The 27,974-nt window shown below is 45.5% G+C and overlaps 1 protein-coding gene across 3 annotated transcripts in view; it reads left to right on the forward strand.

Annotated features, from left to right (window-relative positions):
* The first annotated feature begins 900 nt into the window (after window positions 1-900).
* Window positions 901-27,974, forward strand: part of frmd4a (FERM domain containing 4A) — a 73,171-nt gene continuing 46,097 nt past the window's right edge. The window contains exon 1 of one of the 3 annotated variants that reach the window (XM_057053001.1): window positions 901-1,657. In XM_057053001.1, the coding sequence (XP_056908981.1) occupies window positions 1,613-1,657 (45 nt within the window). In that variant the 5' untranslated portion in view covers window positions 901-1,612. Of the gene's footprint in view, window positions 1,658-12,907; window positions 13,497-24,821; window positions 25,154-27,974 lie in introns of those variants that run through there. The other 2 variants (XM_057053002.1, XM_057053000.1) reach the window with 2 other exon arrangements.

The raw sequence follows: 27,974 nt of genomic DNA on the forward strand, positions 1-27,974 counted from the left end.
GGGTATGATAAATGGCAATTAATACCATAATGTCTTGTACTGTAAAAATAGTAGAATCAAAAAGGGGTTTAAAGACTGGATGGAGTTGCAGACATTCTATATTATTTTTGTTTCGTTTGTTCGAAGAAAAAAAGCTTACAAGTCACATTATTTATTAATTAATTCACTCATTTATTCATCCACGAGTCCATTTACTGTACTCAGCTTAACAAATCTTTCAAACACTCCATTTCTCATCCAATAAAAGAGGAAAAAACAACAAAAACAGAATAAGCGCAATGTTTAAAGACAGAATAAAAATTAATGATAACCCCTGCACTAAATAAAATGTATTTTAAATGTACAAATAACAACTGCAAAACAGTTTCAAGTGAATGCCCAGCCTTCCTTCTGTATGAAAATCCCATTCTGCTCTGCAGGATTAACTAGAAAATAATATATCTTTTGACAATGCATATATTAAGCAGACACAGGCGTATTTTCTTAGACTCCAAAATGTGTTTTTTGCATATTGATACATGAGTGAATAAATAAATGATTGATAAACAGCTGTGGGGAAAAAATATTAAAAAATAGAATAAAATTCGGTGCTGATGCCGAGCTAGTGAGCGTACTGAGACGTCCATGCTGGAAATATCTGAATTATGAATGACAAACAATAGAAAAGCATGACAGAAACAGCCCGTCTGCAGCTAAATGTGGAGCGCACATGTCTCATTAGACCGGATGAGGTGTGTTTCCGCCGCATCCCTCATCACCCCGCTGCCTCGGCCGGTGCTCGATAGGCGCGGTCTGCTCCCGTTGGCTGCATTTCCCCTCCCTCTCCCTCTCCATCTCCCCCACCCACCTTGTTTTACGCTCAGCGCGGTGTGGACCTCTCTCCCCAGTGGCTGCTCTCACCACCACATTGCCCTCCTCTTGACTCAACCATCATTTCCTGTCTTTTGGAAAAGCTTCTTTTCTCGCCTCTTCTCGTTCCCTCTCTGATTTTGTCTCATGTTGACGATCCATGAGGCAGGGGCTATCACTCCGAGGGGGGGTCTCTTTGCGCTGGATCTGTTGAGTGGAGAGGTGAGCGTCTGCGTTTCCAGCCGGAGCGCCTGAGACTGTGGGGGCATCACTGATGCAGGTTACACCCTCCGGAGGGGCGACAGGACAGCGTGCAGAGAGCTGCCTGCGCTTTGTGTTGAGAGCAGACTGAAGAGAGGAGACAGGCGGCAGCAACAGAGGGAGGGACTCGTTTAGCAAGAGGCGCACTAGTGACAGGGGCTTTGGGGAGGTGGGTGCGGGGTCTGGCCGAGAGTGCTTTAAAAGTGAACGGAGGATCTCCAGATTAAAGAGGAAGAAGAAGTGGAAGGAGGAAGGTCGCTTTCTGCTGAGACTGAGGGGCAGCGCAGAGTCTGGAGAGTCAGAGTGTGTGGCATCAAAATCAGAGCCCAGAGAGCCTGACACATAGAGGTGGTTAAAGACAGAGTGCGGGGGGGAGCGTGGAAGGACTTCATCTCCACAGAGGTGAGCTTACATCTGGAGTGGAGCAAGGACATACGAAGAGCATCCCTGCAGGAGATTCACAGCATCCCCTCATCCCGAGAGCCGACAGAAAGATCCCATCATGGCTGTCCAACTCATGCCGGAATCAGCCGTCTGTTTGCTCATGGTGAGTCTCGGGGGGGGGGGGGGGGGGATATAGTATTTCCAGAACTGTCTCCTTTCTGTCTTTGTTTCTTTTCTCGCACCCTCCTGCTTCTGAATTCTCCTTGTCACTCTCCTCACACTGCAACGGCACACACGCAGCGAGGCAGGAGCGGAGCCTTCATCTCATTAAAGAAAGGAGATGTTGCCCCGCTGCTCCTCCCCTTTACAACAAGCCGAAAAATTCCTCGGACAACTTTCCAGCCGGGCTCCGAAGCGGAACCGGGCTCCAACGGCACATTGAAACTACTGCAGTGGGTGGAGAAATTGCTCACCGGAGGGTTTAAAGCCCGCGGGCTGATCCATGAAACGAGAGCAGCTGAACTGAGGTTACTACCTGTTTGTGCAGTTTGCAGTGGCAAACCTTCGATCAATTACACCTGCCGGTGAAACAAAGGCTTTGGCTGCATGTGTAGGATGCATATAAGCTCTCTGAATTGAATGGAGAAGCCTGTACACGCATGGGGGACTGGGGGATATGTGGAAGTGCGCAATGCTCATTCTGATTCCATAGTGTCGGCATGCTGCGGTCACAGGGGGTGTCACGCATCGCTGCACTACCTGCTATCTCCACCTGTCATGGCTGTCTGTTTCTATGGCGATGGGCCATGCTTCCCTCTGAAAGGGGAGTGGAAGGAGCAGAGCCGAGTGGACGGGATGATGGACAGGCGGTAGGGACCAAGGTGGAAAAAAGAGAGAGTCAGGAGGGCAGAGCTAAAGGAAGGAGAAAGAGTCATAGAAATGGACCAAATGGATTGATTTGCTGAAGGTCATGTTATATCTGCCATGAGAGTCCTATCATCATTATTACTGTAACAAACCTAAATATGGAAAGCACGGTTCCTATATGAGATGGATGTATAGATAGATATAGACAGATCTGGGCGGTGATGAATGGGGTTTTTACTCCTCCTCTGGGGTTTGCAGGTCTGGAACTAATGTGATTACCTCAGCCTTCATTTGGCCCCATAAAAACAAATGAAGGATGGCCGTCAGTAGCCGGGACACGGAGACGGTCGCAGGAGAATTTTGATTATATTGTAATGTGTGATGGAGTCAATACAATTCTGTGGCCAGGTGGGGACGTTCAGGGCTCAGATTTTCTTTTGGGGGAGGTTTATCCTTTCGCAGACGTGATATATCTCCCCCACTTTCCTCCTTCCCGGGTCTGGTTTAGCGAAAGCACGAGGGGATCAATAATAGCTGTCTGTCTCCAGTCCGGGCAGGCACAAGCTGCTGTCTGATATCGGAACAGATCACAAACCAGATGATATCAGTTGACCTCAGTGAGCCGTCTGACAGCTTGACTGCTGAGACCTACGTCCCCGTGATTTGACACGCCGTATCCTTCGTGTAAACTCAATTCTGCTCTTAATGGCCAATTTCCTCTTTTAGGTCACACCGGGGGCAGTTTTCGTCTCTGTCACCATGCCGACTGAGCTGCTCTGCTGTCTTTTTGCGATGCTGTGCAACCTGGAGTCTTTCAGCCGTTTCTAACTTGACAGACAGGCAGAATGAGGCAGTTTGGTTGATATTAGGCCGATATCGGTGCTGTTTATCCATTCAGATGTCGCCCCCGGTCTGCTGATGTCTTCTCCCTTAATGTGGACCCTCCGTGTCTTCTGTATCTGTTCCACTGTAACTGTAGCCGAGAGAAACCAGGGCAAGTTGGGATCTTGACACAGAGAAGCTAAGTGGATTATCTTCATTTTGCTAGAGGCTTCTGCTCTGCATACAGGGAATGGCCAGCAAGCCGCTCTCAGCTTCACCGCTCCCCAGTAACAGCAGCCGCTGCGTTCCACATCTCTGGCGCGTTTCCTGCTTTTACAAAACAAGCTGTGATGCAATGAGCTTCCAAAACAAATTAGAAATGGGGTGTCAATGGAGCAGCTTTGCCTGTTGTAAAGTCACCTCGATAAACTGGTAGCAGATTCGCCTTCTTTGGAGCCCAGTGTGCAGCTGCAAGGATCCTCAATGTTCACGTTTGCCTTCATGCCTCTTCATTATTGCCCCTCATTCAATTACTCCGTCACTGAACGACGAGACCGGATGAGTCACTGTTTTCAGGATTCGTTCAGCACTAATTCGATCATCCGTGCCGCACGACTTGCATCGGCATCGCATTGGACCTTTAGCCGTGTGTTCACGTGGACGATCTTTGTTGATTATGTTCACAATCTGTTGATGCATTTAGGATTTCTTTTGTAATTCTGATTGCGTAACTACAACGGAGGAGCACCCAGCAGAGGATGGCCCAACAGGATGGGGGAGGGAGGCAATGACATCATGCTAAGATAATTGCTACAGTGTAACAATGGCACAGGAAAAAGAAAAAGTGTGTGTGTGTGTGTGTGTGTGTTGTTATATTTTGCACACATGAGCAATACAATTAACAAAAACCCCAGAAAAGACACATCAATACCAGGATTGATCAATACTGAGAGAGTAGCCTGTGGTTCTCCAGCTGAGCTAATTTATAACCTGCATAGATTCTCCGTCTTATGAGTGATGTGTCTGGATGAGGAGGGAGGCTCCAGATGGCACTTCATTAGTGCGCTTCTTTATTTTATGATGTTGACTCCCCCATCAGGCACCCATCATCGTCTCTTCCCAGCATTCCCAGCAAGGGTTCTGTCCCAAATAAACTCCCCATGTTCCCTGAAACCGCAATCTGACTGCGGAACAGTCGCGCTGGACTGAAGTGATGTTGTGCTGATGTCAGCGAAGCATTGGGTTGTAGACGCTGAAGGGAGAAACAGAGAGAACTGCGCTTTAGGCATCTGGTCAAGCTTTTCTTTCTGCCATTCTCCTTGTAACTATATTAATGCTATTTGAACTAAAGGTGTTGTATGAAATTGTTGTTTTCTTTAAATTTAATGTGTTACATATGTGAGAAAAGACCAATAGTGTTGGTAGGATTGTGTTTCTCATGCATTTCTTATTCTCTCTCTGCCTTGCTGGCTAACTTTGCTACGCGGCTAACAGCTTCAAAGTCAAATACACACCATTTGCTGAGCACACAATGTCGCCGTCACAGCCCAGGAGTGGTATTGATTTCAGCCTTGAATGCTGCTCATGATCACAGTATTGACCGCCCAAACGACACCAAATGAGCATCTTCAGGAGATTCTGATATAGGTGGGAAATTCTTGTCAGATCAGTGGAATTTGACTTACACAATGGTGTCTGTCCTTGAGGGATCTCAAAGGCACAGAGTCGCATGTGTGAGAGACAAGCGTGCAGCTTGGGGATCCGGAGGAAAATCAAAGAAGATTAATGGTTTAAACATCTTACTTTCTAATTAATGTAAAGGTGTGTGAGAGAGAGAATGTGAGCTGTTTGCACTGCGGCCTTTTTAATGACTATCGATGGTCTGCAGAGGTGAAGGAGCCTCACTTCTAATTGACTTCAGCGGAGTATCTATCGGTGGTTTTGTGGGCAGTGTGCATGCGTGTGTGTGTGTGTGTGTGTTCACAGTGCTTGCCCTCCTGCATGTTAATGTTCGTGGCAGCCCGTCAGTGGGACGTGACAATGAGACACTGATCATAGTGCATCTAATGCCCGCTAGTTCACTCTTGCTTTGTAAATGTGAGGAAGGGGTTAATGAAGCAGCCATTAGCGGGCAGGACGCGACCCGGACCAGCACACGAGCTCTGGCAGATGCTTATCAAAGGCTGCAGTGCTCCTCTCTTCCCCTCATTGCCTTCATCCTGGTGTTTATTGGGGCTGTGCGTCTCTCCCTGCCTCTTCTGCAGGTACACATGACGGCTAATGACTCTCAGGCTGCTGGGTGCATTCGTGTATAAATTTGGGCTGTTTCATCGATCCAACAGCGTCTTGAGAGAGAGAGCAGCATCTTCCTCTTCGTCCCACCCACACACACACTCCCCCATACGTGCCAACCATATCTTTACACATGACCTACCACTATATGGTGCAGTCCATCAAGGCCTTCAGAACAAACAAAATGTTTAGATGAAATTCAAGCTGCGGTTTCAGGGAACCCTAACTCATTTCGAATGGCTTGCGGGATATTGCTGAAGGCGAAAGCTCACCTATGACATTCATCTAGAGGTTTTGGAAGGTCAAACGGCAGTGGAAATAAACCTTTCACGGGAGATAAATGGGCACTTTCGGTTCTGTGTTTCTGCATCTGTACACCACAAGCTTCTAGTTCCATCAATCACAGCTGAATCTGGCCGAGGAGAGCCGCGGGATAATGTATAGCATTTAGTAGAGAGAGGGACAAGAAGATGAGAGGCCTTTTATGGCGCAAGATTTGATTTTACTCTGTATTTTCGCCCTGTTATGTTCCGGCTGTTTTTTTGGGTTTTTTTGCCCATTTTGAAAAGTCAGGAATAAATTCTTTTAAAAGAGGCCTTTCATGTGTTTTTCTTTAACATGCCACACTGTTTCATGTTCAAGATGCCAACTGCCATGTGCGCCAGGATGCAGGTAGAGGGGTGGTGCAGGGAGGTGGAGAGTGGCAGAGGCAGCAGGCGGCCTGATTGGCTCACCATCTGCCACTGGGACCGAGCAGATGTCTGAGCACATCCAGACACTTCCTCTCTGCTTCCCGGTGCCCTTCGTCTGAAGTGTGCAAGTGCACGCGGGTGTGAGGATTTTTCTTAGTGTTTGATGCTGTGTGTGGCATGAGTCTGAGGTGGACTGAGGGTCCGCAGGTGCTGATCGTCTCCCGTATGGGGTGAGTCACCATAGGGGAGGTTTGCGTAATGAAGGGCAGTCTTGTTATCAAGCTGTCAGAGAAGAAAAGGTCAGGAGGAGTACAAGAAGGCACTTCATCAAACTCTAAATGACACTGAAATTAACATCAGAACAACTATTTGGTTCTTTACACCCTTATCCCCTCATTTACATCAGGATAATATGACCAAGATTCCACTGTCAGGATTATCATCTTGTCTCCTTGACTTGTTTTTAAAATAGTTGGTCTTCTACAGATAGCTTTTTTTTTAAATACCCAATTAAAAATTGCTTTCTGAGCAAAGAAGCAACCTCCAAATGGCCTGTTGTGATATGAAGTGTGGTGCATTTCAGGTAAACTCGGGAAATCTGTTATATATGTCAGTATTTCAACTTGGCTCTGATGCTAAAGCGGGTTAAATGCATTTGTGAATGCTTCACCGGTGTAATGGAGACACGGTGATGAAAGAGCAGGACACAGCAGGGTTGGAAATAACAGAGGAACTCATCTATTCCAGCGCGCTCTTTCATGTTGCTTCTCCCCTTTACCTCTAGATGGAGCTAAAGACCACTGACTTCCTCGGTCGTCCCGTTATCTGGCGCTTATTTTCCCTTTGGTGCCTTTTTGCTTGTTTTTTCTACGGATCTCTGGACGATATAGAGACAGGATGTGACTGTGTCTCTGACTTGGCCTTTCAGTGGCATTTCCTCCCCTGTTCGGAGCACCTTTGCATGGTTAAAACGGTCAACCCCCTGCAGGCATGAGCAGGTCAGGGAGCAGGAAGGCCAACAGAGCTTGTTGCAGCACAGCGTGGTACTGTAAATGGCAACTCCCCATAAGCCTGTTCACTCTGTAGACACACACATGCACACACACACACACACATGCTTGCTGTTGGTAGCTGTTTATGCCCCTTTTATGCCCTTTTATTGCTGATTGAGGAACTGAATCATATTTAGGTGTGCATTAATGAACTAGATGCCGTTTGTGTTGTCCACAAGCAATGTTGTCAATACACTTTCATGATCCTTGGCAGGTTCCCGGGGCCCCAGTTTCAACCTTTCAAATGAAACATGGCTAAAATATGACACTCTCGAAGTCGAGCTTTTGTGAGGAGAAACCACCAACTGCGGCATACAGAAGACAATGTTTCCTCCTGTATTCGAATTTACCCTGCGCTCTTTTCAAATTAACTCTTGCCTAAATATTATACGATCAGCTGCATCAGAAAGCCACAGTGTCTTTGTATCCTGTCAAACTCCGATGAGTCAGTTCCCAGATACAAAACATGTCAAAATGGCGTTTCTGTCATTTAAACCAAAAGTGACATGAATAACATTTTATGGCAGCGGGGGACAGCAATCGCCAACCATCATTAACATTCTCTTCCCAAAAGGGGAATTTGTCAGATTCCTCATTCTGTCAACAGAATTTGAATTAATTTCCCATTAAATGGGAAAAACATGGATGGAAAATACAAGTGATTTAGATCCTTGGACAGCAATTCAAGCATCTCGTGTCCGTGGTACAAATATAGAATCATGTGGTTCATTCATTCTCGTCTTCTATTTTAAGAGGGAGAATTGCAAAGTGAAAACACCTTTTTCCAATTTATTTTTCCCCAATTTGGACTGTGTGTCTATGTAGCGACTGAGCAGCAGAGGGCGGCACGTAAATGGGAGTCAGTTCTGCACCATCACCCACCCCTGCACACAAAACGGTCTCTCCGTGGTTTCACTCTGCATTTTTGTGTCTTTTTAGTGTAAAATGCACAGCTTGTAGCACAAGATGTAAAGATAAATCTGATTCCTCTCAGTACCTGTACACCACATCAGTGCGTGTTAGCATTTGTGTGAAACATGCTAAAGAAGCAGCTATATGCTACAAATGTAGCAACTATTGCGGTGCTGTGAGTGCTATAAACCCTTGTTTTTGTAAGTCCGCTCAACTACCAACCACGCTGTCTCACTCAGTGGTGCCTCTGCAAAGCTCTGTGTGCCATCTGCAGAGAAAAGTGGTTGCTCTTGACAACGGTTGCTAGGAGACCCCCTCTGAGGTGACGTCATGGGACTAGGCACCTTGCAACGTGGCTAATGATGAATGTAGTAGAGTCACACATACTTTTGAGCCCATGTGGGTTAAAATATGTCAAAATATTTGATATCCACGCAGTTTACTATGCAAGTGGGTGTTGTTGGTTCCAGTGGCCGATGATGTCACCTTCTCAGCCACCATGTGACATGTGTCCTTGAATTTAGGCCCCTCTGTTGTGCACAGTGATGAAGATTCACTTCAGCCACATTTTCAATCAGTGGGATCCCAAAGTTGATTGAAAATTATGGAAATGAGGCTGATTAAATATTAAATCTCTTTCTCTTTGGGTTTCTAACTCGGCCACTCTGTCAATCCCCTCATTTCCTTGACCAGCAGCCCAACTCGCTTTACCATCAACCATCCTACCATCCCTCTCTCTCTCTCCAATTCTCTGTCCTTCTGCAGTTGTGAGATAAGATGTTTCGTCCCTCCGAGCTGTGCTGAGGTGAGAGAGAGGGGGGCTTTCCCTCTCGCTCACTCCCTTCAACTAACATCAGAGCTACAAAGCAGCAATTGCACGCGCAAAAACAGCAGCGTGTGTGTTTGTGGATGGTGGTAAAGGATATTTCCCCATGTTGGCATGAAACAATCTACACATGCGGCACATTTTCTGCGATTGCTGTTTAATGAACTTGGAATTGGATGTCGGACAAATTGCCTCTGGCAACAATCAGGCCGCATGTCTCAGACATGACCGGGAACTACGGCTCGGGGAATTGTTTGCTGCGTTTTCACTCCCCGATGTATTATAGAAAGTCTCGGCCTTTTGGGGTGAGCCAGGCGCTGAGCCGCAGGAAAATTGCCCCAAAGTCTCGTCAAAAGCCTTTCAAGGGGGCGATAAACCTCTGGAAATGTTTTCCGCTGCGTGAGTGAGTTTTTGCAGGGATTCAGGGTATCATGGCCCATCACAGTTGGAGTAATTCCTGGATTAACCCATCTACTGCTCAAAGTCTTACCTCCAGTCTCCTTCAGGGAGGAGGCTCTTACATTTTTAATGTTGCTAATGCGGATAATTGATTAAGACAGCCATTAACACTCTTCTCGGTTTACTAATTTAATCCCACAAATGCGCGTATGCCGGATGTGGTCTGTCGATATCGCCTTGATAGATTTATAGGTCTTAATTGGATTCTGCAGTTGATTTAATCTTGAAAATATATCATAACAGAAGAAAGATGTCTGAAGACAAATGGATTTTTAAAAATGTGAACACCTGCTCCGCTGCTTGGACCCCAATGAAGCTTGTATTCATCAAGGACAACGAGTTGTTTCTTTCAGTGTCCGAAATGTGCGTAAAAGCTTTAGTGAACCTCCTTTGCCTCCAGACCACCCACGGTATCGACAGTGATTGTTAACAGACATCCAGCTTGTCTCTACAGCTCTGTCCTGAGTTGATGTTATTGGCTGACAGAAGAAGAAGCCCCAGCATGAGAGGCAGCAGCCGCCGTTCCCTCCCCAGTGACATTGATTTAGCTGTAATGCTGAGACAGGTTGCAGCATTGACTTGTGGGTTGCCTCTGATCACAGCCGGACACCGGGGAACAGATGAATATGATTCCTCCTTTTCTCTTCTTCCCTTTCTGTTTTTTGTCCTCCACTCTCATTCGGTCCTTGGGCTAGGGAACCAAATGGCTGCGACAACCAGCATATAAATAACTGTTCCCTCGATAGCTGACTGAATCCCAAATAAACAGATCAAACAGAGGTTTTCGGTTAATAAAGAGCTGGAACAGTCACAGATGGAACGAGAGTTAAAGTTGTGGCAACTAAATGGCAGAAGAGACGAATGCTAATTTTCTGTGATGCTGTTTAATTGATAATCATTGCAATTAATTCCTTTGTGTTCCTTCAAAGTTGCTGCCTATTTAGCAGCAGCTAATTACTTTCGGCCATTTCCCCAGTCTAATTGCAGCTCTCAAACACAAACACACAAAGTAAATTACATACCATCCCCAGATTTGTCAAATGCTACGGCTCTTGAAGCTATATTTTATGCTACACATAATAAAATGTCTTGTGTTTTCTAACATTTCTGCTGAATCCAACATGAATCATGGCACAGCGATTAATCAGGGTTCCCCCCAACGTGATGGAAACATTCATGAGGGATTTGGAGATCCAGCTGGGGCAGCGGGGAGTGGGGAGGAGATGGTGTCTGGACTGGGAGGGGAGGGTGGGTGGGAGGGAGGCAGCGGGGGTGGGGATTGGTTTAAGCGAAACGTGCAATAAACCGCAACGTGCATTGTGCAGCATTGTCCTGTGATTGCAATAGTGATCACCTCATATATCCCGTTCACCCGTGTGGCTATGTGCAGATTTTATGGTGACAGGGAGGAACTGGGGGCAGGGATAAGGTGTGTGTCTCTGAGTGTGTGTTGTGTGTTGTTGGGGGGGTTCACTGACAGGTTAACATTCAATGTCAGCAGTAATGCGTGATGGTGAAATACGGGCTGTATGTCATTGTGGCTGCACACACTCGCACACACACACACACACACACACACACACACACACACATACACACACACATCCAGTCTGATATAAAAAGCACATTTTTTGCCTTGTTTGATCTTAAAACACCCATGTTTAACGTGGTAACAATAAAATTCGGAATCCATGTGAAACAAATGTAGGCAGTATATTCTCCACTGATGAGTGTACCCAAAATGACAATTGAACCAAAAAGATGAAAACCGCAAAAGTAAAGAGTTGTTTGGACCAATGCAGCGATGGTTGTCTAGCTTTGATCAAGAACCTGAATTTAGAAAACAAGCGAGGTCAAAGGTCATCTCCCTGACAGGAAGGTCATCTTCCTTCTCTTCCCCTCGCCTTACAACACTCTTACGCTTAAATCACGAGTAACTTCATTAGTGAGAGAATCAGGCCTTGATAGAGTGTCTCTGTGTGTGTTTAATCGTGTGTGTCTGGTTTGTGTCCTTGATCTGAATGAGCGAGTGAGCTGTGATCTCGTGGGCCAGTGGCAGCGTTCCATGTGAGGTGGTAAATTTGACGATGGGAAACGGACCCCCGGAAGGTCCTCCTGTGGGATCTCTCCCCTTTAAATATGCATTTTGAATGAAGTGCAGGACTTTGAACTCTGTTCACGGAGGTTGGTTTTAATCAGATGTTAATTAGCCTTGCGATTCTAAATGCCGCATCGGATTCCACCTCTCTACCGCCTTCATGTTTTTAACCAGACACTAGCCTTAATATCAAAAATGTTGACAGAAACCCAATACTATAAATATTTAGAGCGCAGGGCAATTTGAGAGCACCTTTGCAACATTATGCACATACGGCGTAGACGCTCTGGGCCTCGGCGACCATCACAGCTTCACCGCGATCGATGCCGTAATGTGAAAGCAGGTTCCGCTCTATCTGCTCCGCCGCCGCTGCAGCCGTGCGGCCGCGTCACAATCGACGCGTGTTTTTCAGCTTGCCTGCATTAATCTATCAGCAGGCCATTGACCACCGGCTGTGGGGATCCAGAAAAGCACTGATGACTGAACGTACAGTTGTGTAATGAAGCCAGTTGTACGGATTCACGTTGGTCCCATGCTGCTTCAGGAATGGTGCCATTTTTTAATGAAATCGTGAAACACTTTTTGAGGGAACATATCCGGCTGGAAATTATGGTTATTGCGTTGCTTTTTCTTTTAATGGGGAAATTCAGGCTAATAAAACAGAGATGACAGGTGGAAAGAGACAGAGAGACTGAATCAGGCTGCCTGCAGTTATCAGGCACTCACTTGAGATACAGTAGCCAGGAATGCAGAGATTTGATTTATTTATTCCAGTTTATAATGGCCTCCTGGCTGTGGCGCGCTGCTAACCTAATGGACGTACAGTTGCCGTAGCAACAGCAAGATGCAGCTCAAAGCGGGGGTGATGATTTGTCCCCTGCCGTCTGCAATTTGAGAGCAGGAGCATTAGCGCACATTAAACAGAAAACACACGCGGGAGCAGGGTGACGCAGCCGTGGTTCTTCGCTTCGCTGCTGTGGGTTTTTGTACCGGATGGCACCTGATGATAGATACAGACACGGTGATCATACGGGAGGTTCAGATGTGTTAGGAGATCTGGAAATAAGGGACACGCTGGGAGTGCATGTTGGAGAGAGTGACTCATGCTTCGTCTATTAAGAGAATACAGGGTGATCAGGTTGCTAGGCAGTTAAGAGCCACCATTGTCCCTGGAGACAATAGTGCCTCCAAAAGTGCTCTTTCACCTCTTTCCTTGTCTCTCTTTGTCTTTCTTTCTCCTTTATTTTTTTAAGACACGTAATAAAAGTGCATCTTGTCTGACGTCACCGCACTCCACAGCCTGTGGCTTGGGCGGCACCACGGAGTTGACAGTGAGCAGCAGGGACGATAAAAAAGGGACATTTGTGGAAGGCTGAGAGGGCGAGGGAGAAGGGACAGAGGGAGAGAGTCAGCGGTGGGAGAGCACTCGCAGGAGAGCTGTAGCGTGAAGAGGAGGGAAAAGGACCTGCAATCATTTGCAGCGTTGAAAGGAACAAATGTAGCTGGGGGCAGTGTGGAAGGGAGAGATGGAGAGAGGGGAACAGGGAGAAGAGGAAAGGAAGAATGAGACACTGGGGAGACTGAGAGAGAGAGAGAGAGGTGTCGTGGACAGTCCACATTAGTGTCACAGTCTTTGTAAGAAGAGAGCACTGATCAGAGAAGAAGAGCCGGGCATTTGGCACTGTCTTCCCTCCTCCTGCTCCCCACTGTGAGAGTGTCTATGCGTGGATGCAATGTGTATGTGTGTGCTGGTGCACACATGAACACACACACTCTCTATTTGCGTGCCTGTCAGTGCACCGGGCTCTCTGGGTGGGTAGGGAGCTGCAACGTAGAGATGTTTGCTCAGAGGATGAGACAGCGTTTCTAACAGGATCTATTTGCGGACTGGAATAATACATTTACACAGCTGAGGGTACCCGAGCCCAGCGGAACCAAAGGAATCGGCCATGGAGGGACTGCTGTCTCCAATGAGGACTCGGGTAAGGTTGCCATGTGCGGAGCATCTCAACTTTCCTTGAAAGGGCTCCAGCAGAGGAGAAGTGAGACATATTCTTTGGCGAGCGTGAATTTGTAAGGATTAATCAAAGCTGTAGAGTTGCAGTGTGCACGCTGCTGGATGTAGGCGGGTGCGTGTGCATTTTGCCTGTCCAGTGATTCAGAAAGGACAGTTGTGAACGAATGACTCAGTGTTTTCAGAGTGGTGCCTGTCTCCCTTCAGAACCGCCGGGCTTTGTGAAAGGACAAACCCGATCCCAGTGTGAGCAGACAATTAAATGACCGGCTGAAAGTAGCAGCAGAGCGAGACACTTGTCCTCTGTGTTTAATAATCCCATCTGTGTCCAGTGTGGGACGGTTTAGCCTACTGTCTCACAGTCCACTGTGCTCACAGCATGTGCGTGATCAAGGATGTGCCCAACTAATGAAAGGAGATAATGCGTGTCAGCCCGAGCAAGCGAGTGTGGGTCACTGATAGAACGCTGGGGTTATTTTTCTGCACGCATGTGACATTTAGGGCAACGGTCTTCTTCCCAGGGAAAATTGGAGATGAAATCCTGCTAGTTCCAGCCAGGCTTTATGTGTGAATCTCTATAATCAGTCTGCAAATGTTGGCGCAGAGGCAACAAAGCTGTGATTGTGTTATATAATTAGAGTGGCACAATGGCTTCTAGTAAAGGAGTAGAGTGACAACAGGCCTGGTAGTTGCCCTGAGGTCGCCTGTCACAGCAAACCAATCTGGAAAAATATGATTTCTGAAAATGTAGCGTCTCGGCTTCAGCTGGTCTCTGCTTGAGAAGAAAGAAATGATTTATCAACCTCAGTGACACGACCCAATCCCTCCCCCTCCATATTTGCATCTCTACTGGTGCAGACCAACAAACTGAACATCTACAGGCGTCCTCCACCAACCAAACATGAGGTCATTTGCATATATTTTATGGTTTGCTCAATCATCCTTGAAACATTAGCTCTAAACACTCTAATGGCTTCTACACTCGACTTGAGAAGATGCTGATGAAGTTGACTGTGTTTTCATAGGCAACTATCCCTGTTTGCTCATTTGTCACCACTCATATCACAGCAGATTGCTTTTCTTTGCAGATTTGACAATATTTTTTAACTATTTTTGACAATAAATCACATATATTGGATGATGCATTTAAGCTAAAGGTGCGTCTGCTTCTTCTTTCTTCATCTTTCCGAAAGCCTGTCTGTCTTTGGCAGCTAAGCTGAAGGCTGTGATTGGTGTCTGCAGCTCAGACTGTGATCTAATCCAAAGGAAAGTGGTGGTGGACAATTTTGGAAATAGATTTGGCTTCAAAGATGTGGCCCGGAATCAAGATTTCTATATCTGCACCGTCTGCTACTGAAGCCAGATTCGCTAAAAAGCTGTGGGAACCATTTTCAGTAGCTAATAACGACTTTCACATTTATCTCACATTGAGTTTCATGTGTTCTGGGGTCTGAATGTGTATCTCACTTTTGGCATCAGACACTTTTAAGGGAATGAATCACAGCAAGGAGGAGCCTCTCGGAGTCTATCGTGGCTTGTTTTCATTTTGTTTGCTGATGTTTCCAGAACTAACATTCCATATCCAAACTTCCATATCCAAGTCTTGATTGAGGGAAAACTGTGACAACCCCATACCCATTAGGGATAACATCAGGCTATAAAATGGCATGGTTCCTAATCCCCAGCACATTAAAATAGGGAAGGGGGAATGTGCTGAGATAGCGGCGTGTGCTATCTAGAGACTTTAAAATATTGCCGTCGTATCTTCTCCAAACTCCCTCTTCCCCACCTGACTCTCTGCTTCTTTATTTAGGATGACAGGAATGGGCAGCGACGCGGGAAAATGCAGTAAAATAAGCCTCAGTGAGTTGTGTGTCTGCAGCGTGAGCCGTTAAAACAGAAAAGCACAAACACACAGAGAGCGGCACAATGACGTGAGGAACTGCAACAGAACCAGACAATTAAATAATGTCAATGTTGGCCATTCCCCATTTAACTATAGCTTTTTCTCATTTCATTTGACAAACTACAAGTGAATGTAGACATTGTTGCACACATTTAGATATTTTTTGGTTGCCTGTTTAATGATCTATATTATCTGAGAATGACTGTCGGTGTCTAAAAATGGAAGATGAGGTTCCCTTTGGAATTCCCAGTTGTGTGTAATATATGCATATAGGTCAGTGGAACGAGGCGCTCTAGAAATCCTCCTCTGGAGGACGTATGTACCTATACGACGCACATGCTTTTGTTTCAGTGGGCACACGCGACTGTGCATCGGCTGAGTGGTCGACTTATCCTGTGTGGTAGTGGATCAATAGGGAGTTGTTATCAAGAGATTAACACTGTCAATGCTCCATCAGTCTAATCAGAGAGACCCCCAGCGTCCTTCCCTCCCATCAACCTCCCCCCATTCACACTCCTGTTGTCTATCTGGCCGACACGTTTAACACATTGTCACCACCTCTCTCACCTCTTTCCTCTTTAGGTCATGCGTGTGCAGTCTCACACACACACACACATGCACACCTACTGCATGGAATAGATGCTACTTTAGCTCTGCTGCATCACATTGATGCACCGGTCTGACATCTCCCCTGATGCCTTTTCTACCCCCCCTTCCCCCCATCCCCAGCAGGCCTGAGTACCACATGTCCTGGTGCTTCACCCCTTCGTTTCCTCATCCTTCCACCTGCTTCATTAGTGAACAGACGGATGTCAGGATGGTTAGGATCAGACGAGCCCAAATGAAAGGACAAAAGGTTTAAAAAGTGACCAGTCTAGCGTCGCTGAAGCTCACCGCTTCAATACTTGGATGAAAATAATTAGGACAGACAGAGCTGGGGGGGTCGTCCAGGTATGCAGCGGAAAACCTTTATCAACCCAGGTAGATTCTGAGGTGTTCACACACACACACACACACACACACACACACACACACACACACACACACACACACACACACACACACACACACACATCTAATACACAGCGGGATGCTTGGCAATACTTAAAGGCCAAAGCAAACAGTACAAGGTGGTGTTGGAGGTGCTGGTTTGGGGGGGTTGATGAGCCAAACCACATGGGGCACAAACACACATGTCTCCCAGCTGTCATTTTAGCCTATGCGGTACACTGGCAAGGTTATTTGACATTTATTTTTACTCTAATATAGTAATATATTTTTATAAATCATGAATTTTTAATATTTCTCTCTGTTTGTTTTAATACGGTTAAAAACTTCCATTGTTTGTCGTTATATGAAATGACACAAGCCCTTTTTTAAGGTCTATTTGAGATATCCACTTCCTCAAAGCCTTTGCAAATAAAATGGATGCATGGAAGCGGCGCACAGAGGCACAGTAATTGTTTTTACTCTGTAATATGTGATCAAGGATGAGACACAGAGAGAACGAGTGGCCTGACTCTCTTATACTGTATCGTCACTATCCTCGTTTGGTGATGCTGCACGGCGTATCGGTCAAACACAGGCTATGGTAGAGTGTGTGTGTGTGTGTGTGTGTGTGTGTGTGTGTGTGGTGTGTGTGTGTGTGTGCGTGTGTGTGTGTGTGTGTGTGTGATAAAACCTAACATGCTTTGTCAGGCATGCCAAATGCATTGTCCCTTTAAGAGGCCCAGAAATTGAGATCAATCAGAGCACAGTTGTGCAACCGGAGAAGCGAATCAGTGATGTTCCTCACATTAGTTGTCATGGAAACACAGCATGCAGATTTTCTTTTTCTTTGGCTCCCACAGACAGACAGACAGACAGACAGACAGATATAGATATATATATACCATAGATAGATAGATAGATAGATAGATAGATAGATAGATAGATAGATAGATAGATAGATAGATAGATAGATAGATAGATAGATAGATAGATAGATAGATAGATAGATAGATAGATAGATAGATATAGATAGATAGATAGATAGATAGATAAAATAAAGGGTCTCTTTGTTTTCCATGCTCCATTACTTGTGATGAGATCTTATCTCTCCAATCACCTGGACCAAAGGATGCCTCCGGTTGTTATTCTTTCATTTTTTACTTCAACACCCACCCAAAACACACCATTTAAAGCCATTTTTTCTCTCTCTTTAGCCTGCCTTCTTCCACCTCCCACCACTTTATATTATCTCCTTGGTTCTGGACCTTTGACCTCTTCACACGATAAAGGGAAAAAAATGCTTGCAGGAATCGACAGAAGGAAAGCTCTGATTTGATTGGCTGACCAAGGCAAGGACTGGCGTCAACAAAGCCATGTGAGCAGAGAGAAAGGGGGGGTGTTGAGAGCACGCAAGGGAACATTCTGAATTATGGAGCCTAATTATGATGCTATCAAAAGTGACACAAGGCGTAATACAGCTCGACACTTAATAGTCACATTTAATCTGCAACAGCAACCAGCCTATTCACAGACTCTGACACATATTCTGTAATTACTAATTTAGTCTGAATAGCAATTTATTACATGAGGAACACCCCAACTCCCCCATCCCCCCCCAAAAAATGAATAAATAAAACCCTGCAGTGTGTTTTTATTCTGGAAGAATTCTGTTGTTCATTAGTTCTCATACTATAAATACACTGGATGGATGGATGGATGGATGGATGGATGGATGGATGGATGGATGGATGGATGGATGGATGGATGGATGGATGGATGGATTCTGCATTCGGTACAGCTGTGTTTGGACTTGATGGTCTACTTTCAAGGAGAAAACTGTTTTCAGAAGGAACCCCAGAGGGAACATGCATGAAATAAATAGTCAGGAAGGTTCTTAAATGGACCAACACTATGGAATGGATTCCAAAGTGTAAAAACAGCTCAGAGCGTGTATTTTCAGTCCCCTGATAATTTTATCGGTGGGGCATTAACTTCTACTTGTCTGTAATTTCAGGTTAACCTCCTTTCTGCATAATCATCACGCCAGTTCTCGTGCTTGCCAAGTCTCCAAATACCACCCTTCTCCCATGTGCACAGACAGCTGTTTTTACACTGCGTTGACCCCAAATATGAAATTAAAGTTGCCACAGCGATGCTCCTCTGGCCTCCCAGGAACACTCACCTAACTCACCCGGAGTGCCTCACTGACCCTTGACGCCCTCATTATATCTTGTTAGAATTATTAAATGTGACGTGCGTCAGATTTATAGCACTATCCTATGCGAGTCTGTGCACCTGTGTTGGTTCTACTCTGAACAGATGTGAGCATCTGGCTTTCTGGTTAAGGCCATTAGTACGGGTCTGGAGGGGTTTGAATGGGAGTCTTTCTGGTTGTCCTCGACAGCCGCTGTAGTCGTAGTGGTGTGTGTCATATGTAAAAACCAGAGACGGGGTGTTTTAACAGAAGGAAATAGCTGCTGTGTTTTTCCCTTTTCTGTTATTTACACTGGCCATTTGCTGTAATGTCAAGCATTTTTTATTGGTTGTTATTTGGTTGTCTTGGATTTGTTGACCATGCTCAGAGCCCTCGAAAGCCTTGTATTTTATTTGATTCCGGTTGTTTCACCGATTTGTGTGGACTTTTCGCCGCTGTGATCTGTGTTTCTACTCTGGCCAACAGAGTGTGCTGTGAGACTGGAGCAGCTCTGCCGGGACTTCTTCAAATCACAAACCCTTGTAATCTAGTCAGGATGAGCTAAATTTCTTTTGCTCGAGAGGAAAAGGTCCATTTGGCCTACTTTTTAATCTGTAGCCTGTGTTTCCTGTTCCAGATCCTTTAGTACATTTGAAAAATCTACTCACTAGGCATCAAAGGAGGTCAGTACAGGTACACAAAATCGAGTGAATCTGTAGATTTTCAAGTATTGCTCAGAATTCCCCAGCCTCCTCTTCACTGTCCAGCCTGATGTATGAAGCCAATAAGTGCGAACCTTCGGCGGTAACGAGTGTCAGTGTGGCGCTGCTACCGTGTGTGACTGCTGGCCACTTGGCCTTAATAAACACCGGGCTTTATAGGACAACAGCACTGTTCCTCTCATCTGTCACCACAGAGACACAAGCGCTTGTGGAGGGGACCATGTGGGCAAGTGTGTGTGTCTGTGTGTGTGTGTCACCAGTGGGAGCAGTAACGTGGGTAATTAATGACCTCATCCTGCTTCTCCGGCTGTCCAAGAAGCTGGAAATGCGGAGACAGAGACCTGGGATAGCAAGTAAGCTCAACTATCTAAATGGAAACAACAGCGGAGGACAAAGGAGGATGATCCATAAAGCTGAATTTTATAAATAATTATGAGCGTTCTCGGTGACCATCTCGCCACCCCTGCTGGGTAACGTGGGTGCCTTACCCCTCCTTTGTTCTTCCTCCCCTGTAATTCCCCCCGGGCTGTCATTTGTCATGTGCAAAATCTTCTGTTCTTTCCTGTCCCCCTTGTCTTTGGCAGCCCCAGCAACCCCACTTCTCCCCTGGCGTGAAAATGAGCTGAATGTAAATAAGTGGTTAATACCAAGGGACGAGACCTTGGCTTTGAGGGGAAACCCGGGACTGATCAAGCCTCGGCTGTCACGGGGCACATCGTTTTTCTGTCTGCTGTGAAGGTGAGAAGGTGTAACGAGGACAAAAGGCAAGAACCGTGTGGGAGGGAGGTGACTCCTTTGAGTGGCAGGAATCCCCACTGGAGATTATGGCCCCAAGGGGGTCAGTCTGGCTCCCTTTTTAGTAGCTTTTTCCCCCTTCCTCCATACCATCCACCTTCAACATGAGACTAAACCAGCTAACGATCAGTCGCTTGACAAATGTGTCACAGCACCGACGGCAGGGCCGCAGCTGATTTTTCATTTTAGATCCGTGGTGATGAGTCGTAGACCCTGGAGTGATCTCAGAAGATGAACATGATCTCTTTCTCTCAACCCCAGGGGCTCTTTTTCTCCTTCATGTGGTAACCAAGTCCAACTGCATGCATCATTTTTTTTTACAGCATTTGCCATTGGTTCGTGTCGAGGAGGCCGAGCCGATGCACCTGTCAAAGGTGTGGTGTCCATCTGCGCTAAGTCATAGCTGACTGCCTGCAGCACAAGGTGGGGCTCACACGGTCCATCTCAGGTTACTCCAGGCCCTGGAGGGGGTGGGGGGTTATTCCATCTGTGCCATCTATGTTGTGAGTTAGTAGCTCATTAGCAGGACAAAGAAAATGCAAGTATGAACACATGAATGTGTTTATTTGTCTGTGTATGCACGAGGGTGCAGGTGCATCCCATTTAAACAGCTGTTTTGATACACTCTTTGTTAGTTTGCCTGAGGAATCATAATGAATCATTGTCTCCTGGAGATGGAGAGCTGTTTAGTTGGGGGGGCTGAGAGGTTTACGAGCGTTATAAGCACAGCTGCATCCTGCATGTAGACAAATAGCCCTCACGCAAAAGTGAGGGATTAACACTGTTTGGCTCAAGTATGCAGAAAGCAGGAAAAGTTTCCTTTTTTTAAAATGTATTTTAATGCATCGCTGCGGCACAGCTGGCATTGTAGATGAATCACTCAGAGGAATTGAATTTACTTTGAGTTTTAGAATGTTGCATCAACATAAAAACAGTAACAAGGATAATGGCACCAGTCCCACACGTGCACACATGTAGTTTTGCGCATTAAAGGACACACAGGCTTTTCTGCGTGTCCCCTGTATCCAAGTGCGTCTCTTGAGACTGCGATCATGTATAACCCATTTCCCCCCATGATCTGCCCTGTAAATATGAAATATGTAGCCGTATCATTAAACATTTAATACTCGCACTGCTGCACATTAGAGTCGCAATCATGTTTCTCACGTGTGGGTCTTAAGTTGTTTTGAGTGTGCCCTTTGCACACTAGAGTAATTCCTTGAAGTTTTGCCAACTTGGAGGCAGAGAGGCTTCGATGCTCACTGGAGTGTTAATTGTTAAATCAGTGTTTAGGAAGCTGTTTCCTTTCACTTAGCGGTGTACGCTATTCAGTTGCCTGCGTCTATTTTTGTGCATGCTGCTGCACAGTGAAGCCTCCTCTGCAACGGCTGAAGTGGGCTAAGTTTACTGGGGCAGAAAATTCTGAAGCGTGACTCAATCCTGCACCTTAAACACAACCAGCCAGCAAAATATGCCCCTGTCGCACTTTGTCTGCTCAGCGCCTCTCAGACGCACACTTGAATGTAGGACAAGGAAGACAGAAGCAAACATCCCGGCCAGGAAGTGTGGAAAAGTCTGGTTTTACGCAGACCTTTTGATCCTGGCAATATTCGTCGACATACGTGTTTCGAGCGTAAGCACGCCCGCTTCTGTTCTCACATATGCAGGCTTTCCATGCACACGCCAACACACAGAGCGTAAATAACAGAGAATGACAGATTTGGGGTATAGAATGACATGGCGAAACTCTGATCCAGAACACAAACGGAGCAGAGAGTGACTCGGCAGAATTGTCTCATCTGCACTGGCTGCCCTGCTTTGTTATCCACGTAATCAGTAGCAATTTACATTTGTAGACCGTTTACCAGAAATAGAACCAGGTGAAGGAAACATTTTTAGATCTTTTAATCCGAGAAGATAGAACAGGCACCATCAAAAGGAGAACAACATTCAGCAGAAATAAATAGTTTATGCTGCACCATAGAGACAAATTCCGCATAAGGATGGGAAGTTAGTGCATGAGTGTTGAAGCCTTAGCTTGCACTTGTGTGCTTTAATGTTGGCTTTGAGGAGGACAGTGTGCTGCTCTCTCAGCAGAATTCACACTCCCTTGTCCAGAGTGTGATGCAGGCAGTAAACCATTTAGACAGGTAGGTACCAACAGGTGCTTAAGAGGCTTTATCAACATGTCTAGAAGAGAGACCAGTTTTGAATTTCTCAATGTGTACAAACCACACCACATGGAAATCTGGCCACGGTTCCATTAGCACATATCCCTATTTTCCACGGCAGGTTTTTAACATCAGCCAGATCCACAATCACACACACAAAACTCAAATTTTGTAGTACTTCAAGAGTTTAGAAATCCTTTTATGTAAATCATTCGGACACGCATCCTTGGGCCAGTTTTGTAAATCGGGGTTGCCATAGCCACTGCTCTGCTTTCGATGGCGCTAACTTGATTACTGGGACAGACGGCTTAATCTGTGCAGCGGGGGCTTAGAGGGAAACTGGTTGCATTGTGATGGACTGTATTAGGAGGACCGTGACGTTGTTGGCAACAGTGTTGCCTTTATAGTGCATGTATATTTTTATATTTTATATTATATTATATTTTATTTTTGGACACCAGTTCATGGCTTGTATTTCTATGTTTTAAAAGGTCACAAACACACACTGGGTGTTATTTATTTTGATAGGCAATATCAAGGTGCTAACACAATCCCTATAACATTAACATTTCAAGTCTTCGGACAAACTTCTGTATGTTTAAATAAAGACCTAATGCATTTAAACCAAGCAAAGATAAAACCTTGCTGAACGGCTGCTTTACACATTTACCAATGGTTGATTCCACCACAGCGCACACATGTTGGATTATAATCTGGGTTCTGACCTCGACTGTATCATGGAGTCAGACTGGGACATGCTGTCCTCTGTTGTGTCTCCGTTGCAGGATAAGCTCCTCACTAATGAGCCGGCCTGTATGGGCTGCCTGCTGCTCTACACTTTACTGTACCCAGTCTCTGTGTGCCATGCTTCACAAGTCTTAGTGACCATAAACTGTCCATCTTTGTCGTGTTAGCAGGTGCTTGTAATCCTTGAGCAGCATGCAAATGAGAATTAGAGGGATTTCCAGAGTTATTATTAACAGTGGGTTAAATATTGCCTAGCAGGCCGTGCAACGGATACAGTACAGTGATGGATCTAAGCAATGAGACTTCATCTTGTGATGTGTATTATGGTGCCATTGGAGATGTGGGCGTGCACAGAATAATGACTGTGAAATAGAACAGGTCACACCCCAGTGGTCTGGTTCAGCTCGTTTTTTGATGTGGGGGCTGATCCAGAGCACCCAAGAGAGGTCAGAGGGTAAAGGTCATTGTCACTCTGGGCCTGTGGGGTTTATAAACTGGGCAGGTGGAGGACAGGAATATGAGATAAGATTGGGAGAATTAGAAAAAGAGGAGTTTAAATATAAGGCCAAAAAAGAGATGCAAGAGGAGAAGACAACATTCAGCAATGTTCTCCTTATGTATTTTATTTGAAAAGCATGCTTGCTTTTGGTTTTGAACTTTGGCAGAAGAAAAACCTGTAAAGAACCCGATATCATATAATAACCAATATGAATCTACCTGAAAGATACCTGAAAGCTTGACGCTGTGATGATCGCTTGATTCCTTAAATAGAATCTCATCAGCTACAAGTAGGAAAGCATGCCTTTATCAAACTTTCATTATAAATCTTTGATTATTTATAAACACGCCCATTTACCATTCCTTAATGTTCTGCAGGATAATTTCTCTCCAGACTTGTTTTCTTGTTTTCTTTGCGTGTACACTGTGTTTCCCTCCCTGTGGTTGACTGCTGTGTGATATCCCATTTGTTGGTTCAGCTCCACTAAATTCTATTTTCTCTTTACCCCCTGCTGTCTGACTTGTTTTTGCTCAGTGTAAGTTTGCTGAGAGGATTTGAGGGGCTGCATTCCACCAGTGCTCCACAGAAAAACAAAAACAACTTCTCTAAGGAGCTCCACACCAACATCCTCCAACCTCCTGCTTTCCTTCTTTTCTTCTGCTTCCTCCCTCGGTGAATCAGCTCTCTGCTATGCACCAATATCATCCTCCCGACCCCACACTTTCCCAATCAGCCATCAACCCCAAATGCTCCATCAATGAACCAACTCTATCCCCCTCCGACAGGCTTTTCCATAAGCCTCCAGACAGATAGGGGCCATATGATCGTTGTTTTCTCCCTGTGTGTCTGATGGAGTTTGAGCATCCGAGGCCAGTCCCTTAATGAGCAGCCTACAATGGACCCATTGATGAGAGGCCCAGTGTGAGAGAGGATGACCCCAGCCAAGAGCTCCCAGAACTGAGCAACAACTGCCCTGGGCGTCCCATTCATACAAAGATGTCCACTGTGGACCAAAACATGAAAGGGGGGGCAGAGAACAGAAAGAGAGTGAGAAAGTGGGGGAGGAGATATCCTGCCAAATATATTTGATAGGAAAGTATGATTAAATGATGCAGTACTATGGTACAGCCTATTCTCCCCCGACTATTAATATCAAGAGTTATGTGTGGCCGTTTCTCCTCCTTCCTTCCTCGTTTGAGCATCTCAACAAGAGTGGGGGCCACCCTAGGTCCTGCCTCTGCCAGGGAGCTGTCATCATCCTCATCCCACCCATGGATCAAACTTCAGATCTAAAAAGTGGACCGAAGGACAAACCATTGTCGTTCGAGTGTTCCAGATGGGGGGTTTTGAGACAGATTTTGTGGAAAATAGAAGCGATCCTTTATCTTATCTGGACAAGAGAGAAAAGAAAACACGCACAAACTAAGTTGGACTGTTAGAAGCTGAACAACTAAGATGACTTAAGTCACGTCGCCATCGCAGCACAGGGAAAACCGCTCACGATTAACAGAGTATTCGTCTGATTGCGTTGAACGATGACTCTCGCAGCACGGCTCGAGGACATGGAAGTCACCCTGGAACACATGCTCATGGACGTCTTTGTGAGTTGGCCCACTTTTAACTACCCATCAATTGTGTTTTAAGCCCCAATAATCAATAACAAGGCTTCAGTGTTTCACACAGTCAGAATTTATCCTTCATTGCCATTCATGACTGCAGTCATTGAACAGGGGCCAACATATGTTTAGATCTCTTTCCAGATGTTCTGTCATTAATTAGCAACAAAACCAAAGCGTAGATTGAATTCAAGGTCTGCACACAAGACATAAAAAGTGGGACGTAAATCGTGTGCCTTCTACGACAAACTTAACCTGAAGATATAATTACTTAATGAATGTACACATGTAAAACCGGCAATAACATGTTTTGTTTTGATTTAGTGCATTATGAATAGACTTGACCTAAAATGTCTTAATACTCTTGGAATATTATGAGCTTTCTTCAACTCCTGGCTCCTACTCTCTGTAGACTGCAGCCCTTCTATCTACTGGCGCGGTGAAAAGGGGTTTTATTTTGTTAAATGCAGCAGGAAATACATAAGGAAAAGTCAATGAATGCCTTCCCTTGTAGGCATTTCATGCTGTAATAAATAGACAAATTGCAAAAATATCAGTACTCCTAAGTAAAGCCAGGTTCACCGTATCCCTGCGACACGTAAACACGGCAACAGAAACCCTGCTTCCTTTGATCTGCCGAGTGCCGTAATGACTTTGGTCGTTAAGCTGCTGTTTTCCTTCTACATTGTTTACAGGCAGAAGCATCTGTCGGTGTTAGCAGTAATCTATCCTTCCCTGACTTACATTGTGTTTCCCCTCTACCCTAGCAGCACTCATTCCGCCGCTGCAGGCCGTCTGTGTCACTTATTTAATGTGCAATCCATCAGCCCGTTATAGAGATTGAGGAATTTTATTTTATACATCCTATACACAATTGAAGCAGTCAAGATTAGTGATTGTGGTCTGGATTATTGATGCGCCGCACGTGGAATGTGGGGGGAAAATGTCAGAAAACTGCCTCCTTCTCCTTCGCTTCTTCTCAGAATTTTAATTAGACTGCTTATTTATTTATTTCTTTAATTGCTGAAAGTGGCTCCTTAACAGAAGGTTATCTGGCCACTTTGCATAAATAAATGAGAAATATTCAAATCTCTGGCACACATTTTTGAACGTGACGGAGTGTGCATCTGGCAAAAGGTACGCTGATGCGAAAGCGTTCATGCACGCAGTCAGACATGCGACATGGCTGCTTTGGCAAAGAGGTTTAGTCAGTGGATCCTCAAATCAAGGAGGGGTGAGGCAATGAGCACTTTCCAGCAGCAGCAGTGGGGGATGGATGAGAGGCTTTTGCTGTTAAGAAGAAAAAAATACTCAAACAAAATTTGTCAGCATGTACGTGTCAACATATATCTTGATTATATGTTGACTATAACAGTCTTATATGTGGTTTCACGCAGCAGTGAAAAGGGAGAGAGCTCATATTGAAGGGTCATTAGGCTAATGGCAGTTCCTTCATCGTCCAGTAGGAAAGGACCTCTTGAGCCCCATCTGCTCTGCTCATTGACTTGAAGTAATAGCTGAGTGCACGACTTTATTCACAGAGTTCTCCTTTTCACTAGAACAGCATCAGCGTAAATGAGCGGCGCCTATATTCAACTATATACAGCTAAGTGGGCCTTTGTAGAACAAATTGCACACTTTTTGTCTGTCATCAGGACCAAGACCTCATTCAAAACCGTCAAGGACTGCACATATCTTGTACTCAAGGTTACGCTCTGCTAATATAGCAGATATGCAGTTTACAATTTAAGTCAGGTAGACACGATCTGGGCAAAGCAAATCTGGCTTGACATTCATGCCACAGAGGTCTCATTTACATAAAGAACATAGCAACACTACTGCGCACAAGGAACCCTCTGGCATCAAGGAAATAATTGTGTACTTGCGTCTCCTTGTCAGGTTCAGCCAAATTTTTTTATTGTGTTGCTGCTCCAGTGAGCTGGAGAGACATGAGAGGAAAAGAAAAGCCATGTGTGTGTGTGTGTGTGTGTGTGAGAGAGAGAGAGAGAGAGAGAGAGGTTGGCCCTCATCTTTCTTCATCTTTCACAACAGCTGAAAGTCACATCAGTAAGTAGAGCATTCTGATTAAATATGCATTTAATTCATTTGTAGTTTAATTCAAACTCCTCCTCACATGGCCTCCCACCACGCAGTCCCGTCCCCCAACATTTCCATCCCCTCCATGACATCAGCCTGGAGAAAAATCTTCATCCTTGTCTCCTCCTCCTCCTCTGGCAGAGGAAGACCTCAGCTCTATGCACTCGCTTCTATCACTGCCACGCTCTCTTGCTCTGTTGTGCTCGGCTCTTTTCAACATGGACTCTCCTCTCTCCAGCAGCCATTAAGCACTAATTCACATCTTTTGAGCGAGCTGGCCCGGCCACAAAGAGCCCTGCGGTCTCTGAGGTCGCCAAGGCTGCAAAGAGAACAAACGCTGTGACGTTCTGATACCAAGCGCCCCATTGTTGTGTATTTGTGTTTACGTGCATGTGCATATCCTGTTCGTCATGTAGCAACTAGCATGCCATTGTCTTCTAGCCATTCCTCTACAGATATTACAAACACAGGCCATTGATCGCGCTTATTACATGTGCTATTATATAATGGGTGTGTTCTCTGCCCGGTGACAAAATAGTTCAATTATAGTAAGCTGACCCTCTGCTCTCTTCTCACTCTGTGACTCTCAAGCCTTCCATTTTCTCCCGCTCCCCCCCCCCCCTAATGTAGTTCTCTTTCTTTGCCTCAGCCAAAGACTCATTGTCCCATTTAATAGCCGAGGAATAAAGTGCAAAAATACAGAATGCTT

The sequence above is a fragment of the Takifugu flavidus genome, chromosome 13 (genome assembly GCF_003711565.1).
Source record: "Takifugu flavidus isolate HTHZ2018 chromosome 13, ASM371156v2, whole genome shotgun sequence".
Lineage (NCBI taxonomy): Eukaryota > Metazoa > Chordata > Actinopteri > Tetraodontiformes > Tetraodontidae > Takifugu > Takifugu flavidus.